Source organism: Giraffa tippelskirchi, chromosome 9 (assembly GCF_054371585.1).
Source record: "Giraffa tippelskirchi isolate mGirTip1 chromosome 9, T2T-mGirTip1v1.2.pri, whole genome shotgun sequence".
Lineage (NCBI taxonomy): Eukaryota > Metazoa > Chordata > Mammalia > Artiodactyla > Giraffidae > Giraffa > Giraffa tippelskirchi.
This window is the reverse complement of record NC_137283.1, coordinates 115548536-115564684: the sequence shown is the minus strand read 5'-3', so window position 1 is coordinate 115564684 and position 16149 is coordinate 115548536. Positions and strand designations below refer to the sequence as shown.

General features: G+C 33.0%; 1 protein-coding gene across 6 annotated transcripts in view; it reads right to left on the bottom strand.

Moving 5' to 3' along the window:
• Window positions 1-16149, bottom strand: part of ASCC3 (activating signal cointegrator 1 complex subunit 3) — a 329002-nt gene that overhangs the window by 110188 nt on the left and 202665 nt on the right. For 3 of the 6 annotated variants that reach the window (XR_014065457.1, XM_081530207.1, XM_081530209.1), the window contains exons 18-25: window positions 15573-15737; window positions 13207-13293; window positions 12174-12350; window positions 8834-9059; window positions 7090-7244; window positions 3903-4001; window positions 2776-2944; window positions 419-639 (exon numbers count right to left, since the gene is read on the bottom strand). Coding sequence is in view for 4 of the 6 variants with exons in the window: in XM_081530207.1 (XP_081386333.1) it covers window positions 419-639; window positions 2776-2944; window positions 3903-4001; window positions 7090-7244; window positions 8834-9059; window positions 12174-12350; window positions 13207-13293; window positions 15573-15737 (1299 nt within the window). In the remaining 2 variants the exon portion in view is untranslated. Of the gene's footprint in view, window positions 1-397; window positions 640-2775; window positions 2945-3888; window positions 4002-7089; window positions 7245-8833; window positions 9060-12173; window positions 12351-13206; window positions 13294-15572; window positions 15738-16149 lie in introns of all 6 variants that reach the window. The other 3 variants (XR_014065459.1, XM_081530206.1, XM_081530208.1) reach the window with 3 other exon arrangements.

Here is a 16149-nt window from a genome sequence, read left to right as displayed (position 1 = left end):
GTCTTGATATTTCCTGTGTGTAATCAAGCTGTATTTATTAAAGTATTAGCATTTCCTTCATAGCCAAAGGGTTTGATTATGATTAATGGTTATGAATCATTATATTTCTTATAAGTATGGCAATGAACTATATATCTTACAATGAAATTTCCTATGAATTATAAACATCTTACAATGAAGAAAGGACATGTAAGCACCAATAAGTACGTTAGAAATCTAACTAAAGGACTCCAAAGTGTTAATATAAATTTTCTTGTGGCCATTTACTCATATATTGATCTGGGCCCCCCTGGAAAACTCACAAGAGAGTGGCAAATCTATTCAATAAGTTCTGCCAGTATATCTAGAACTGGCTAATTTACAGATTACAAATTATGTTTCATAATTGAATGTAAACATGTGATTGTTTCCAACTGACCTTTGAAGTAGGGTACTTGTTGAAGACTCTGAAAATGGCTAATTCAGCTGCAACAGTCTTTCCTGATCCAGTGGGTGCTCCAAGTAGGACATTACAGTCTGTGTGATACAGCGTATGAAATATTTGTGTCTGCACAGGGTTAAAGTGGCTGAAGTTGTATAGTGCTTCATATGCTTCACAGCCCAAAGCTGTGATAGGTAAAGGCTGAAGATCCAGTAATTCTGAAAAGATTCAACAAGTATATACAAAACTGGAGAACATGGACATTATAAAATACTGTCTTTTTGAAACAAATTATAATAATCCTTAATTCTTTAGAGGGAAAAAAGGATTAGCCAATTCTTATATACTAGTTACAGATCTTCCCCCCTACCCATTACCACGATTATGATATTGACATACATATTAAACACTTTTCTGGCAGAGCTCCCTCTAAGACAGCGCTAATCATCTTCCAATCAGGAAAGAGATTTGAATGAGAGGTATATGAAAATATGCATGTTTTAGAAGAAAATCAAATCTACACCAACCTGTAGAAGAAGGAAAACCATTTGCAAACTAGTACTAGAACAGTTACTAAGAACAAATAATTCTTCATTTGTTAGACAATTGACAAAACAGAGTGGTTGAGTGCACTGTTGTTCTAGACAATGCAAACTAACATGAACTTAAAATAAGAAGAAACTTGGGTGGGAGTTTTAAATCAGAGCATGACTGGGTAAATAAGAACTGTGCTGAGAAAACATGGAAAGAAACTAGATTTAACTGTAAATCATCACGTAGACTAGAAGTCCAGGAGATTAGAAAATCAAAATGATTTAGAGAAATAAACTTAAACCTAGATACCCTTGAACTTGACAGTCATTTCATTTTCCTATAATCCAGAAAGGTATCAGTCAGCTAATTTCAGGATTATTCCATGAAGTATGACTCTACTTATTTGAAGTGAGTAAGAAGGGAAAAAGAAAATCAAGAAGGGAACATGGTGGTCTGTATCTTCAGTTGGATCTTCACAGTACAGCTTCAAAGTGGAAAGTATGCAGAGTTCTCGTCTCAAAAAACGTATTTAAAAGTAAAAAGCTAATTTGTAAAATATTATCATTGCCCCACAGCTCTACTCTATTACATAGGTAATTGATTGAAAACTAACTGTATGTTTCTTATACCAGATTACAATCACTGATATGTTTTGTAGCACTAAAATCAAGAAGAAAGGAAATCTTAACTTGTAATGCTAATCAAAGCATAGACATATTCTTAAAAAACACTAAAAAAAAAAAAAATTTCAGCATTTACTGACAATGTTAAATTAAGGTGTTTTACTTCTGTGAAATACAAAGATTTTTCCTAGCTGATTTGAGCTCAGTGGAATGCCTGAATATATACTTGGATCCACACAGAACTAGAAATCATTGAGGTTACATCATGTATTTTTTAATATCAATTGATATGTCATGGTGGTACATTTGTTGCATTTAAAAATGTAGTCAGAAAATCAGGTAATTACATAAATAAGGTAATAAATGCTTATGCACTCAACAAAGAAGGGATTAAATGAGAATTTAAATATAACATCAATACACATTAAAATCAGGTACTGCAAGCAGAGAGACCTAGTAGTGATGTTGGTAGTGTATGTTTAAAGCACCCACAAAAGAGAACTAGACTCAGAGACACAGAAAACAGACTTGTGCTTACCAAGGGGAAGGAAGAGAAAGAGAGGGATAGACTGAGAGTTTGGGGTTGGTAGATTCAAGTTATTACATTTAGTAGGGATAAACAACAAGGTCCTAATTAATACCACAGGGAACTAGTCTTAATATCCTGTGATAAACCATAATGGAAAAAATATTACAAGTGTATATATGTATATATGAGTCACTGTGCTATACCGCAGAGATTGACACAACACTGTAAATCAACTACATTTTAATCAAAAAATAAAGCACCAAACATTTTTAAGTATTTTATTTTGAGATTCTGGGTATCACAAAGCTTATCTGATGAAAGAAAATCAGAAAAGTCTTCTTTAATGAATAGATCAATAGATATTACAATTTCATTATTTTTTGAGAAATCATAATGATTACAGACATGAAGGTACAGTAATACAGCAACAGTGACTGTCATTCTTGTTAACTGAACTAAGCTTACTGTTTTTGGAACTCAAAAAAAATATTAAGGCCTGCATCAGGGTCTACATTTGATTTTGAAAAGTCTCTTCTCAAATTATATTGATAAATAAGATGGGTTTTTATTTAGAGTCAGATAATTTTAAAGCACAGATACTTTTCAACATGAACTAAAAACAAAAATTTTGGAAAATCAATGATTCAAGTTACTATTCCACATGTTACCTGTATGGGGAGGATGTCTCTCTGGTAGAATCAGATGTTGAAAGTTGATAATACATACAGCCTCAGCTCCTAACCATCGATCAGACACTGCTCGGATGTAGTATTGGGAAGGCAAAGGCTCAAAAATAGGGATTGTAAATACCAGTAGTTGAGCTTCTTTACTAATGACCTAATGTGAAATAAAGTATAAAATGAATATGGTTATTCTAGTAGCAAAGAGGCCTTATTATCTCTTGTAAAAACAATGGTATATCTACAGCATATGTACTAAAGAGAAAGAAAATATCTTGGATTTCTAAACAGCTGAGATATTCAGATACTTCAGAAACTTGTAGGTGGTTATTCTCTGAGGAGATCTGATATTATAGAAGGAAAAACATATGCTCAACTTATAATATTTACATATGCGTATCATCATGTATTATCAATTTACCAATTTAACTCATTATCATAATTTCCCTAACTTCATTCATTCAAGTACTTAACTTCATAATGTTTACCAAATTATTCATTTAATATTTAAAAAAAAAAATCTTTCACTACCATAAGTGGAATAACAGAACACTTGGCATAAATAAAAGATAATCATGAACACAAATGCAATGAAAATAAAATATTGCTATAAAATTCTATAGATGTCCACTCAGGTCTAAAGCTTATTTCTCTTTGATAAAAAGAGAAATTAGGAATGAAGCATCACAGTGAATTCCATCAAACTGAGTCTTTCTCTTGGAATTTTTAAAAAAGAATGTCTTTTATATAATGTTTTCAGTAGTCTTAATACTGTGCCTATGTAACACCTGAAGTTAGTTTTTATTTATTTAATTTTTAAAATTTTATTTATTCCGCCCATTTGATACATTCCACCCCTCTGGAATCTATGCCTTAAACCATTAGAAAGATTACAATTCAATTTCTCAAATGAAAATCACATTGAATACATGAATATTATAACATTTAATCACTATTTTCTTTTAAAACCAAACAGAAACATAAAACATAATAAATAAAGCTTTAATGGCATTATGAAATTATATAAAAATAAGTAAAAACAGAAATTACTTAGTTTATATTTTCTTTTCAATGATAGCAACAAAAGAAGGATAGAGTCACACAGACATATTTACCTGTTTTTTTAGAACTAGGAAATACTCTGAATGATAAATATGATCATTTGTAGGATCTTCTACCCAAATCCACCAGGGTTCTCCTACTGTTCCATGGACCTAGAAGGAAAATAGTATCCTAATACTATATATTTTAATTCAGGTAAGGGATTCTATTGTTAGCATTCCCAGAACCCATTCCTTTCTCTCTTTTTAACAGATTTATTGATATGGAATTTACATAACAAAGTTTACTCACTTAAAGTATACAGTTCAATAGTTTTAAAACCTTTACAAAGTTTTGTGGCCATCTTTATAATCTAATTTTAGGACCTTTTCATCATCCCCTAAAGAACCTTGTACCCTAACTATCTTTCCATCGTATCAACCTCCAACTCTTGATAACCACAGTCTATTTTCTTTCTCTATAGATCTGCCTGTTTTGACATTTCATATAAATGGAGTCATATGCGACTGGTTTCTTTCACTTGCCATAATATTTTCATTCATGTCATAGCGTGCATCAGTCCTACATTCCTTCTTACTAACAGATAATATTCCATTGGATAGATATATCGTGTTTTGTGTACTCATTCCTCTCTCTGTTTTTATTCCTAACAAAGCCTAGACTTGTTCAGTATGTTCATCTCTTTTTCTCTCTCATGTAACACGGAGGGTTACTCCACCTCCAAGAATAATTTTGGTTAGCATACATTAATCAGCTTATAGTATCCCTCTCACAAGAGCTTGTGGCAAGGGACAGGCACATGGCCAGTACTGGCCAATCAGGCAAAAGAAAAGGTACACGCTCTGGGCTGCTGAAGCAGGGAGTATTTTTTCCTTCTGTTAACTGTGAACAAGGAAGCATAAATACATTTGAGAAGGAGCCAAAAATATCAGCAGAGAAAAGAGATGGAAAGATCCTGGGTCTGGAACAGTATTATTAAACAGAAGACTCAATCATCTTTAGAGCCTATTCTACCTATGGACCTATCATTTTGTAAGAGGATATATCTTCTTTGGGCTTCCCTGGTGGCTCAAGTGGTAAAGAATCTGCCCGCAATGCAGGAGCTGCAGGTGATGCAGGTTCAGTCCCTGGGTCAGTAAGATCCTCTGGAGAAGGGCATGACAACCCACTCCAGTATTCATGCCTAGAGAATGCTGTGGACAGAGGAGCCTGTGGGCTACAGTCCATGCGGTCACAAAGAGCTGGACATGACTGAAGTGACTTAGCACACACACATATCTTCTTTTCCTTAAGTCAGTTTGAAACTACTCATATTTGCTATTCTTATAGCCAACAGTATTCTAACTGATAAAAGCAGCTATGAAAATAATTAAGTACTCCATTCTGTTAATACATTGTGGGAGATTTATTATGTATCTTAAGAGAAGAAAATAGGGTAAAAAAATCTAAAACTTCTATGTATTTCAATATATAAAAACTTAAGTTTATGGCTAATGGTAATCTTATATTTTACATACATTTTATATTCATAAAAATAGTAAGTATAATTTTCTATCATCTTGTCCTCACAGAAATTCTGTGAGAAAGATAATTATTATTATAATACATGTTTACAGATGAGCAAACAGAAAGAATGAATGATTAGGACACTTTAAGGTCAATGGTTGATTTCAGTTAGGACTATGGTTGGGTATAATAAAATGCATTCGTTCACTTTAAAGATGTATTAATGTCATGCAGACAATGACATTATGACAGATTTTGTAAATATGTAGACGATATTTACTTACACTTATTTAGAACCTCATAAAGTAGGCACTGCTATACTACATTTACTGATTTTCATTCCCCACTGGCCTCTTGAAGGAAAGGACTGACACTTGTTTGTCTGTACCTACAATCTCTTTTCTACTGTACTCTTTGCATAGTAACTGGTGCAAAGATAGACCTTAAGAATTACTGAGGGCTTCCTTGGTGGCTCAGTGGTAAAAGAATCTGCCTGCAATGCAGGAGACCTGAGTTCAATCCCTGGGTCAGGAAAATCCCTTGAAGAAGGAAATAGCAATTCACTCCAGTATTCTTGCCTGGAGAATTCCATGGACAGAGGAGCCTGGCGGGCTATAGTCCATGGGGTTGCAAAGAGTTGGACATGACTGAGCAGCTAACACACAAAGAAATACTGATGGAATAAGAGGATCCAGAGTGGATTTTCTGTGTGTGTATGTGTATACATATACACATACACACACAGTAACAGCTAAGTTTTAGAAGAAAGAACAGAAGTAGGGGTAAAAACAGAAATAGGAACGTGATGGAAGCCAAAGAAGGACATTTTCAAGAAAGACAATATATAGCACTTAATGTTCATGGGAATAGAAGATAACTAAGGAAAGGCCATTTATTATGGCAATCAGTTAGTCTTTGGTGATCACTGAAGTAGTCATCTCAGTGGGAATCAGGTGACCAGGAGGTAAATGTAGATTACTCCTTCTACAAGTCTAATAGTGAAGAAGAGAATGATAGTTTGAGAAACATCAGGATTTTAAAAGGGCTCTTTCAGCATGAAGAATCTTGAATTTTAAGTATGTTAAAATGACAGAATAAGTAGAACTAGAAAAAAATGAAGATCACACAGACAAAATGAAAGAGGATAGAATTAAGCAAAGTCGCTACGGAGTTGAAACCACTATACCATTGTTTCATGTGAAATTTTAGGTTTCCTGTAATTCTCTGATGGGATCTCATTGGTTGACATATTATTCATCTATTATACCACATACTTATCTTGAGGATGAGAGTAAATACTACTACAATGTTTCAAATGATTCTTCAATGTATATTCTTTTTAAAGGATTTTTTATATGCCTCGAGGACAGATGTAGGGAGGTGTAGTTGAACCTGCAGTACAGACATTTTTCCTTAATGTAGATTTAGGTGTTTTCCATGTCTACCTTGGAGAAGAAAATGGCAACCCACTCCAGTACTCTTGCCTGGAAAATCCCATGGACAGAGGAGCCTGGTGGGCTACAGTCCATGGGGTCGCGAAGAGTCGGACACGACTGAGTGACTTCACTTTCATTTTTCACTTTCATGCATTGGAGAAGGAAGTGGCAACCCACTCCAGTGTTCTTGCCTGGAGAATCCCAGGGACGGGGGAGCCTGGTGGGTTGCAGTGTATGGGGTCGCACAGAGTCAGACACGACTGAAGCGACTTAGCAGCAGCAGTAGCAGCATGTCTACCTGATCATTCCAAGAGAAATCAGGAGAGATGCTAAGCGTCACTCGGAGGACAGTCCGTGTGATGGGCTGAATGGATGCTTCCATCATTACAGAAGGAATCTGATGAACACATTGTTTGACCTTGAGCCCAATATTCACATGATGCAGAATGTGACCTGCAGGGAAAACATCACTTAGAAGAAATGTGTCCAGACAGGAAAAAAGCAATAAAATCTGACTTGTAAATGGGATTTCAGAGAAGGTGCTTTTATTGCTTGTTTTATGATTTGCTATGTAGAATGGTTGACATTCTTGACCTGGCATGTTTGAATATTTTTTAATAGTTAACTTGAATTAGCAATTCATAGCTCTGAAAACCAGTATCAGGGTTTTTTCTTTTTTCAGCTATTAATAGGGTTCTTAAAATTACTGAAACTTGATAGTTTTAAAACTACTATAAACAGTTCTACTTTTCTCCTACTCAGTTTAAGACACATTATAGAAATATTTAGTATTTTGTGAAAACAGTCATTAATTTATTCAAGGCCTATTTCAGAACTCTATAACCGTGACAGAAAATGCTCTAGTAATTAAACACAACTAACTTACATGCCTATTTCCAGGAAACACAGATAAAATATAAAATATGGCCAATTTAGCACAAAATTGACCACTTATATATACATATTTTCATAAATGTTGAGATCCTGAAATATATATATATGCATGAAAGCACCAGGGTAGAGTTGGGGGACACAAACAGACGTGACTAACTAGAAACATTTTCCTACTCTAATTCAAGCGACTAAGTGGAAATAGGTTATATTTTTTATAGGATCAGTATTTCTTATGTGTCCTGGTGGTTCATAATATAATTTTTTTAAAGCACATTTATAAGTAAACCAAAATGTTTTATGTACACTAAAGTTTGAAACTAAAGTGATTCCTCTTATTTTAATAAAATATTTGCATTAGAAAATACAAATAATCAAAACTTTCTAGTTCATATTCTCAATTTCTATTTTTCTTGATACTTCCCTTTTTTAAATTTCATCTTAGAAGTATTCTTATTACACAGGGGAAATAACTATCCCAGCCTCTCAATCTATGGACCTTTTGCCAAACCCCTCTTACTTCTCCTCAGCCTACCTCCCTTCACATGTAAAGCTTATTCTAGTCAGAATCTGAAACATTACCTAATCCACGTTTGTTCAACAGAATGTTAAGGCACATGGCAAGATATGCAGGGATAATTTTTCAGTATTATGGGCAAAGCATAGAAGACCAAATACTATTTACACATTGATACCAACAATATTTAAAGATCTGTACATACATAATGATGAGGCTCATTTAGAATCTGAAGAATTGTACAGTTTATTGTTGACATACATTTTTTGTTGAAATACTGTTGATACACGTAACAAAAGGCAATGAAATGAATTAAATATTGAGAAATAATTTGAGAATAAATGTCATTAGCTAATTCTCATTATTTGTAGCTAAGACTGTATCTGTAAAATAATCAAGGGTGTGACAACCTAAACTCCATTTTAACTAGTAATTTCATTGAGCAACTACATAAAATTTAAAGATTTAACTTCACAAAATTTAAATTTTGCTTGAGTTTAGATCAATTAAAAAACAAATAAAGTGGTAAAAGTTTATCTTTAGTAAAATGAAAATTCATAATGTTTTTAACATTAAGCAAAGTATTTTAATTGCCTGTAACAGTTACATTAAAACATTTTTGCTTCCTTCTTACCTATTTCATCTTTCCTCATGTCTTTCAGCTTATCCACAGTAAGATTTTTTTCTTCTAATCTTGTTAGAATGTGTGGTGGTAAGACTGAAAATTGTCTCAAAGGGCTAGTCCAACCCCAAAGCCTCTTGTCAATGACTTTACTAAGATTCAGGAGCCTGTAGGTCATGGCAGGCCAGCGTTTCCTCAAAGCAATTTCAAAAAGAGCACGGACAATTCTAGCTGCATTCTGAAGAATGAAAAGGGGGATTGGTGGTTAGGTCCAATGTCATTTTTAATTTATCAATGAAATTATTATTCAGACTCAGTTTAAAAAGTATGTCAAACTGCATCCTTTAATTGTGGGCAACATCTATCCTCATATATCTCTAATTATTACTTCTACACAAGAATAATTGATCCTTTTCTATGGATGTTATTCTTGTTAACTCGCCAAGAATAGCTTTATTTTCAAGTTCTTAGGAAGTTCCACATCACATCTCCCTAAACAGGAATGAAGCAGATGAGACAAAAGGCATGCAAAATATTTAGGAGGCTATTGAAACCATTTAGAATCTAAGAGACAGCAGTGGATGTCCTTGGGTATATAGTGTAATGATCAAATTTATAAAGCTATTTGGAGAAATGCAGAAGACTTGGGATCCAGTCAGAGAGAAAAATTAGTGAGAAAAGAACAACAAAAAAATATTGACGAGTGAAACTACCCATATTTATGGCTTCCTTACAAACCAGACAATGTGTTCATTGCTTTATACATATTATCTCATTTAATTTTTATGACAAATGCATTTTACTTGTCTTGATATTATGATTTTATAGATGAAGATACTAAAGTTTAGTGATTTTAATAATTTGGAAAGTTGCTGTCAGAGTATCTTCTGAAAGCTAGATCTAAACATCGCCAAAGTTAACACCAAGATTCTAAATTCAGTGATTGAGGAAAACTTCATTCACAGACATATAGAAAGACAAAATGATTGAGGCCCTTTTTCACATAGTTAGTTTTCATTTGTTTTGCTTCCTTCTGTTATTAACTTTTCAGATAGTTTTACGGAAGATTATTTTAAAAATCATGAACTTAGAGACATCTACAAAATCTAATAACATTTTTATTTGAAAATGAGGAAGATTAAATCTGGTCAAAATCATAAAAATAGATTAGAAATAGTGAGATTTTAAATAGAAAATGGCAAATATGATATGGCTTGAAATTATGAGGTGAAAAATAGTCATAAGAGTTAAGGGCTTTGGTTTTACATTTTATATAAAAAGTATTATTCATCTTTTGATAAATTCGACTATTTGTTTCAGTGTTAGAAATTTAAAAACAAATGGTATTTAGAAGTATGTGAGGCTATCTCCAATCTTTCAAAAATGACAGGATGGCTCTCACTAGGCTCAGAAAGTGATAAATAAATTGAACATTTTTATTATTATAGCTATCAAGTAGGTATTCCTACAGCATGCCCAGATGCTCTTCTAAAAACTGTCAGGCTAATTTTTTCAACTGTGTTTGAAAATGTGTTTTAATATTTCAGAGCCTATGGCTGTTCCTTAAAAGCTAAAAGAAATGGAAATAGAAATTCTGTGTGACATAATACAAATAGGACATTTTAATCTGGAATGATACAAATTGGGTGGGAACAATGATCAAAACCTCTAATATGCAGAAGATACAGGCTCCTTTATAACACCATAGAATAAAAAAACTAGGGATTTATTTTAAGGGCTGAGATAATAAAGTTTCAGGAATACAGAAGGAAGTACAGATCTGACAGTGCTTGTGGAACTAGTAATGGCTTAAACTTCAAACAAACAAACAAAAAACCCCCAAACTCAACAAATTTATCTAATGCAGTCAAGAAAGATAAACCCATAGGAGCTATTTAAGAAAAACCAGGGATGCCTCGAGATACATCCTCAACCTTCTGAGACTGACTTTCTGGGTACCAATCATGAGGAAACCATGAGTTTTATATTGTAAAGCAATTCGTAAATCAGTCTCTGATAATATCTTCATAATCTTGAATCAAGCAGAAATGTGGTCAGATTATCCACCCAGAATGCAGTAAAACTTTGCCTTTTCATTAAATCATTAACTATTTCAATATAAAACCATTAGATTATATAAAATGACAATATATTATCTTTCAGAAAAATAGGTAAAACAAAAGACTTTAAAAACAATGGTTCCTTCTAGAGCTTTAGGCTTTCGAGAATACATATAGTTTTCCATGGCAGAAACATATGAGTTGCAAAATGAAAAAAAATGTTTTCACCACATCCACATTTACTTTATATTTGAAGTCATCAACTAGTTTCTTGGTTACTTCGATTAAATTACTGCATTTCATTCAAATTGTTTGCTAATGTATCTTGGTTTATGTTTGTAAATAGTTCATGTTTACAGTTATTTCAAAGTACTCTGGTATATACATGGTTGTTAACAGTATTTCATTTAACACAAACATACTTTTTCTATATTAAGTCTTTGAACAAAATTACAAAAAGAAACCACATAATGCAACAGTTTCTATATTTAAAGGATGATTAACGTTTTATTCTCCTTAACCTACAGGAAGCATTACTCAATAAAAATAATGAGAAAAGTATTTTTGATAAATAATAAATAGTTCTCCCTAGAAGGAAAACCTCTCATCTGAAAGGTATATACTGCCACACACACACACACACACAAAAAGCTACTTTATATATTGCATGAGGTCTTGAATATAAAAACATAAATATTACAACATTTTATACTATGATAATTCTAAAAACTAAATATTTAATGAGCTGCAATTTAAAGATTAATTTTCTTTCAGCCCTCAATTTATAAGAATCAGCTTAGTAGGGAAGATCACTTTTTTTTAATAAAAGATATATCATACTGAATATATGATATGAGGTACATTTATTAAACTCTGTCTAGTGGCTAAAAACAATTGTTTATATTTCTAACTTTTGAGGAAAGCTACAAAGTTTCCATAATGTTTTCTTTTCACTTGAAATATTTTTATTCTATTGCCCTAAGTAAAAGAAATAAACTTGACCACTTAAAACGGAAAAAAAATCAGGTACTGATATTTTTACATGCTAAAATGTAAACAAAAGCAACATAAAAAAAAAAAAGCCAAAACAACCACCAAATCTAACCTCTGTTCCTGATCTAATAGCATAAAATGGAATAAAAGACATACAAATTAAACAGAACCAGTTCTAAGATAAAACGTTGATTTGACAGCATGTCAATCATGAAGCAATACATTATAGCATGAATTAATTCCTTAAATCTCTAAAAGTAATCAAGGAAGAAAAAACAGAAAGGGAGCAATATTCTTACCTGTGCAACATATGCAGAATCTGATATGAGGGAGAAACTGTCCACCTCCCCTCGGCTGATGTAAGTTTGAAGTAGGATGTTTATTTTCCCATAACTGTTCTCTACACCTCCAGGAGCTGAGAGTTCACAGAAATTGCTTAATAAGGTATCTAACTCCTCTATTTCCTCTTCTCTGACCTGGAAGAACCAATGATTTTATAGAATTATTTGGGCTGACTTATTTAAAATTTTTATACTGAAATTAAACCATACTACATGTGTTCTAAAAGTTTCCATGTCATTACTAACATTTTTCTTTTGTATGCTAAAATAAAAGCAATTTTTTCATAGGCAACTAATAAAATACAATGAAAAACTACCTTGAGGCTGATACAACTACATTTTATTATTCATCACCAATATTAAAATTGCCATTGACATATAAAAATTTGATATGCCACAAAAATTAAATCTTCTGACCTCACCATCCTTCTATTGATGAGATTTCATTTTTTATTTGACCAGAGTAAAACCTCTGCCCAAATGGATTAGGGCAAACTTGAATTATCTTCAAATGCATTCATTACAGTCATATATTTTTATATGGTATAACACATTCAGAGCTTAAAACTGTGAAGTACTATGATTCAAAGCATTACAGTTTTCACTGTTAATAAGATTAAATTACAATATGAGTACAGAAATATTCATATCTAAGTCTGAATCATGCATCTCCTTTATATTTTCTTCAGTGAACCTTACATTGCAAATAAACCAAAATCTACACACTAAATTCTATGATAGTTTCCTTACTGTAAAACCTACTTAAATTGTATTTGATTTGTAGTAGAGAGCAAAGAATGGTGTCAGGTATGAAATACTATCAAAATCTTTAATACTGGACATTGTTGATAAATGGAACAACATGGCTGGTACTCAAAATGTGAAGTGTCATATAGTTTATATTCAGGAATAACAATTTATTGTAAACATTTATAAATGAATAAACACATATATGATATATGCATTTAATTCAAGCTTTAAGCAACCTTACCTTAATTTGATCAAATTCTTCAGCTTTGGAGACTATAGCAAAAATATCACTTTCTGTTTTGTGAGCATCAAAGAGTTCATTGAAGGTCTACCAAAGTAAGTGTTACATTTGATTAAAATAGAAGGCCTAGTAAAATATTTTAAATTCAAAACCTGACTATAAATCACACATTCTAAAAGAACATCTGAGCCCTAGAATATGCAGAGTTACAATGTTTGTAGCACACAGTTCCATATCATAATTTTAAACAATTATTAAAGTCACCAAAGACTAAAAAGACTATTTAGCTAGAGAAGATCTTCAGAAGCAAAAAAAAAAAAAAATCAGTTAATGAGGCCTACATTAGATATCTAAACAATGTTCAGCATAACACTCTGGTTTTGGCTCATTTTCAGCACGGGTATATGGAAATCTGTACCAGTCTCTGACTTTAAGCTGATCATATATCACAAAAAATTGATGGAGGAATAACTAAAAATATGTAACCTGAAGATTCTGGCAAAGATATCATAATATTGCTAGTAAGGGCATATAGAAGTTCAGAAAACCACAAAGAAAAAGATCAGAATAAAAACACAGTTGAAAAAAGGCTAGAGTTCTTGAAAGAGAGCTGCAAACACACTTAAGATGTAGTTTGCCAGCAACACACTACCAGGTGGACAAACGAGAAAGGACACTTAATGGACAAACAAGTGGACATGAGTAGGTGATGCAAGCTGTAGAGGGCTGGGGGAAATGTGGGTTGACGAACTAAGAGATCACAGTTGTGAGATAATATATGTTAAAAGACTTTGAAGAAACCTAAAGTGCTTCCCTGGTGGCTCAGACAATAAAGAATCTGCCCGGAATGTAGGAGACTTGGGTTCCATTCCTGCATTGGGAAGATCCCCTGGAGAAGGGAATGGCAAACAACTCCAGCATTCCTGCCTGGAAAACCCCATGGGCAGAAGAGCCTGGAGGGCTACAGTCCATGGGGTCTCATAAAGTCAGACATGACTGAGTGACTCACACTTTTAAAGTGCTATATGGGACTCCCCAGGTGGTGCAATGGTAATGAATCCACCTGCCAGTGCAGGAGCTGCAGGAGACGCTCCTTCAATCCCTGGGTTGGGACGATCCCCTGGAGAAGGGGATGCAATCCACTCCAGTATTCCAACATGGAAAATCCAATGGACTGAGGAGCCTGGTGGGCTACAGTCCACGGGGTCACAGAGGGTCAGACATGACTGAATGATTGAGCGCACAGACACACACAAAGTGCTATACAAACAAGGTATAAACGTGGCACGGGAGGAAAAGCTATTAATAACCACACGAAAATGTTTTCTGAAACATGTTATATGCATAAGCAGATGTTAAATAAGTACAAAACATTTAACACGTATAAAACTTTCATACAGGCTTTGGTGTTCATATTTTTGAAGAAATTTCACCTTAGTGATTTCTATTACTTTTTCATTTAAGAAACAATTTTAAAAACAAAAATAAAAATGAACATAGAAAATTCAAACCCTCTCTCTATAAAAAGAGCAATGAGTAAAATTTCACCTTAATCTACCTCCCCCTATTCAAATTTAAATCCTCTCTTCACAGGTAATCATTGCTAAGTTTTAACAAGTAGTAATACATGAAGGTACGTGTGTGTGTGTGTAAGTCACTCAGTCGTGTCCAACTCTGTGACCCCATGGACTGTAGCCCACCAGGCTCCTCTGTCCACAGGATTCTCTAGGCAAGAATACTGGAGTGGATTGCCGTTTCCCTCTCCAATGAAGGTACATAAATAGGTATATAAATACACATGAAGACAAGTATATACTATTTAACATGTAGATATTATGGTGGCAGCCTATCTTACATAAGATTACATTAAAAGGCAACAGGCAAGGATACAACTGTGTAGTACAAATTACCTTTGAATAATCTCTTAAACTGTCCAAATAGTACAGCTGAGTGCCCTAATATTTTTATTAGTTTTTATAATTCTCCTTGGTCCGTGTTTCTCAATAACTTGTAATTAATTTTTCAACTTCTTATTCATGGACATCAATAAGTCAACAGCCCCCACTTTAAATCATTCAGGCATTCATTCCCCAGGTCTAATATGCTCAGTAGTTTTAGGCTTGGGTTCATCTACAGCTTGGGATATACTCATAGAACAGGATGGCAAGAAGGTCCTGAATATTTAAAGTCCTATTTTTTTTTTCTTATCTTTACTGAGTGCATGTTGTTGAATTCCTAAAAGTTAAATGCATTTTGTTCCATTAGTAGCTTTTGTTTTTCCACAATAATACTGTATTTTGAAGTCCAGAAAGTACATGCATTTAAAAACAGACACATTATTCTATTTGTTCCACTCAGTACAATACCTCAATAGTGTTGTATTTAATATAGTAGTGGCTAGCAGTTCTACCCAAATCAGTTGAGGAGAAATATCCAGTTCGCTCCTCAAAACGAATCATTCGAGCTTTGTCTAGTTTCCGTCCAACTTCAATGACCAACTGTTCTCGGTGCTTTGCTAATGTTGGGTCAATCTATAGGAAAAAAAAAAAACCAAACACTTGACTAATTGTTCACACAGTCATCATTTGCAAATGTATACCTATTTATGGAAATTAAATGTTTATATTGATGCTTTAGCATAAATTTTTATTACAATTTTAAAAGAATACATTTTTTAAAAGTTAGAACAATTAGAAAATATTTTATTCCATTAAATAAAGCTTTTAAAATTAATGAAAATTATCAATTTGTATATTATTTTCAGATAGTAAATTTTAGAATCTAAAATTTCTGTATAGTCTTATAATCTTTAAGATTAATAAGGATTAGAAATTAGATATGTGAAAAAAATCATTTTCTCCCTCCCACACTAAAATAAACAAGAATTATAAAATACCAAAGCATAGTTCTGCTTTATCAGCTGTTTCAAGAAATGACAGTGAG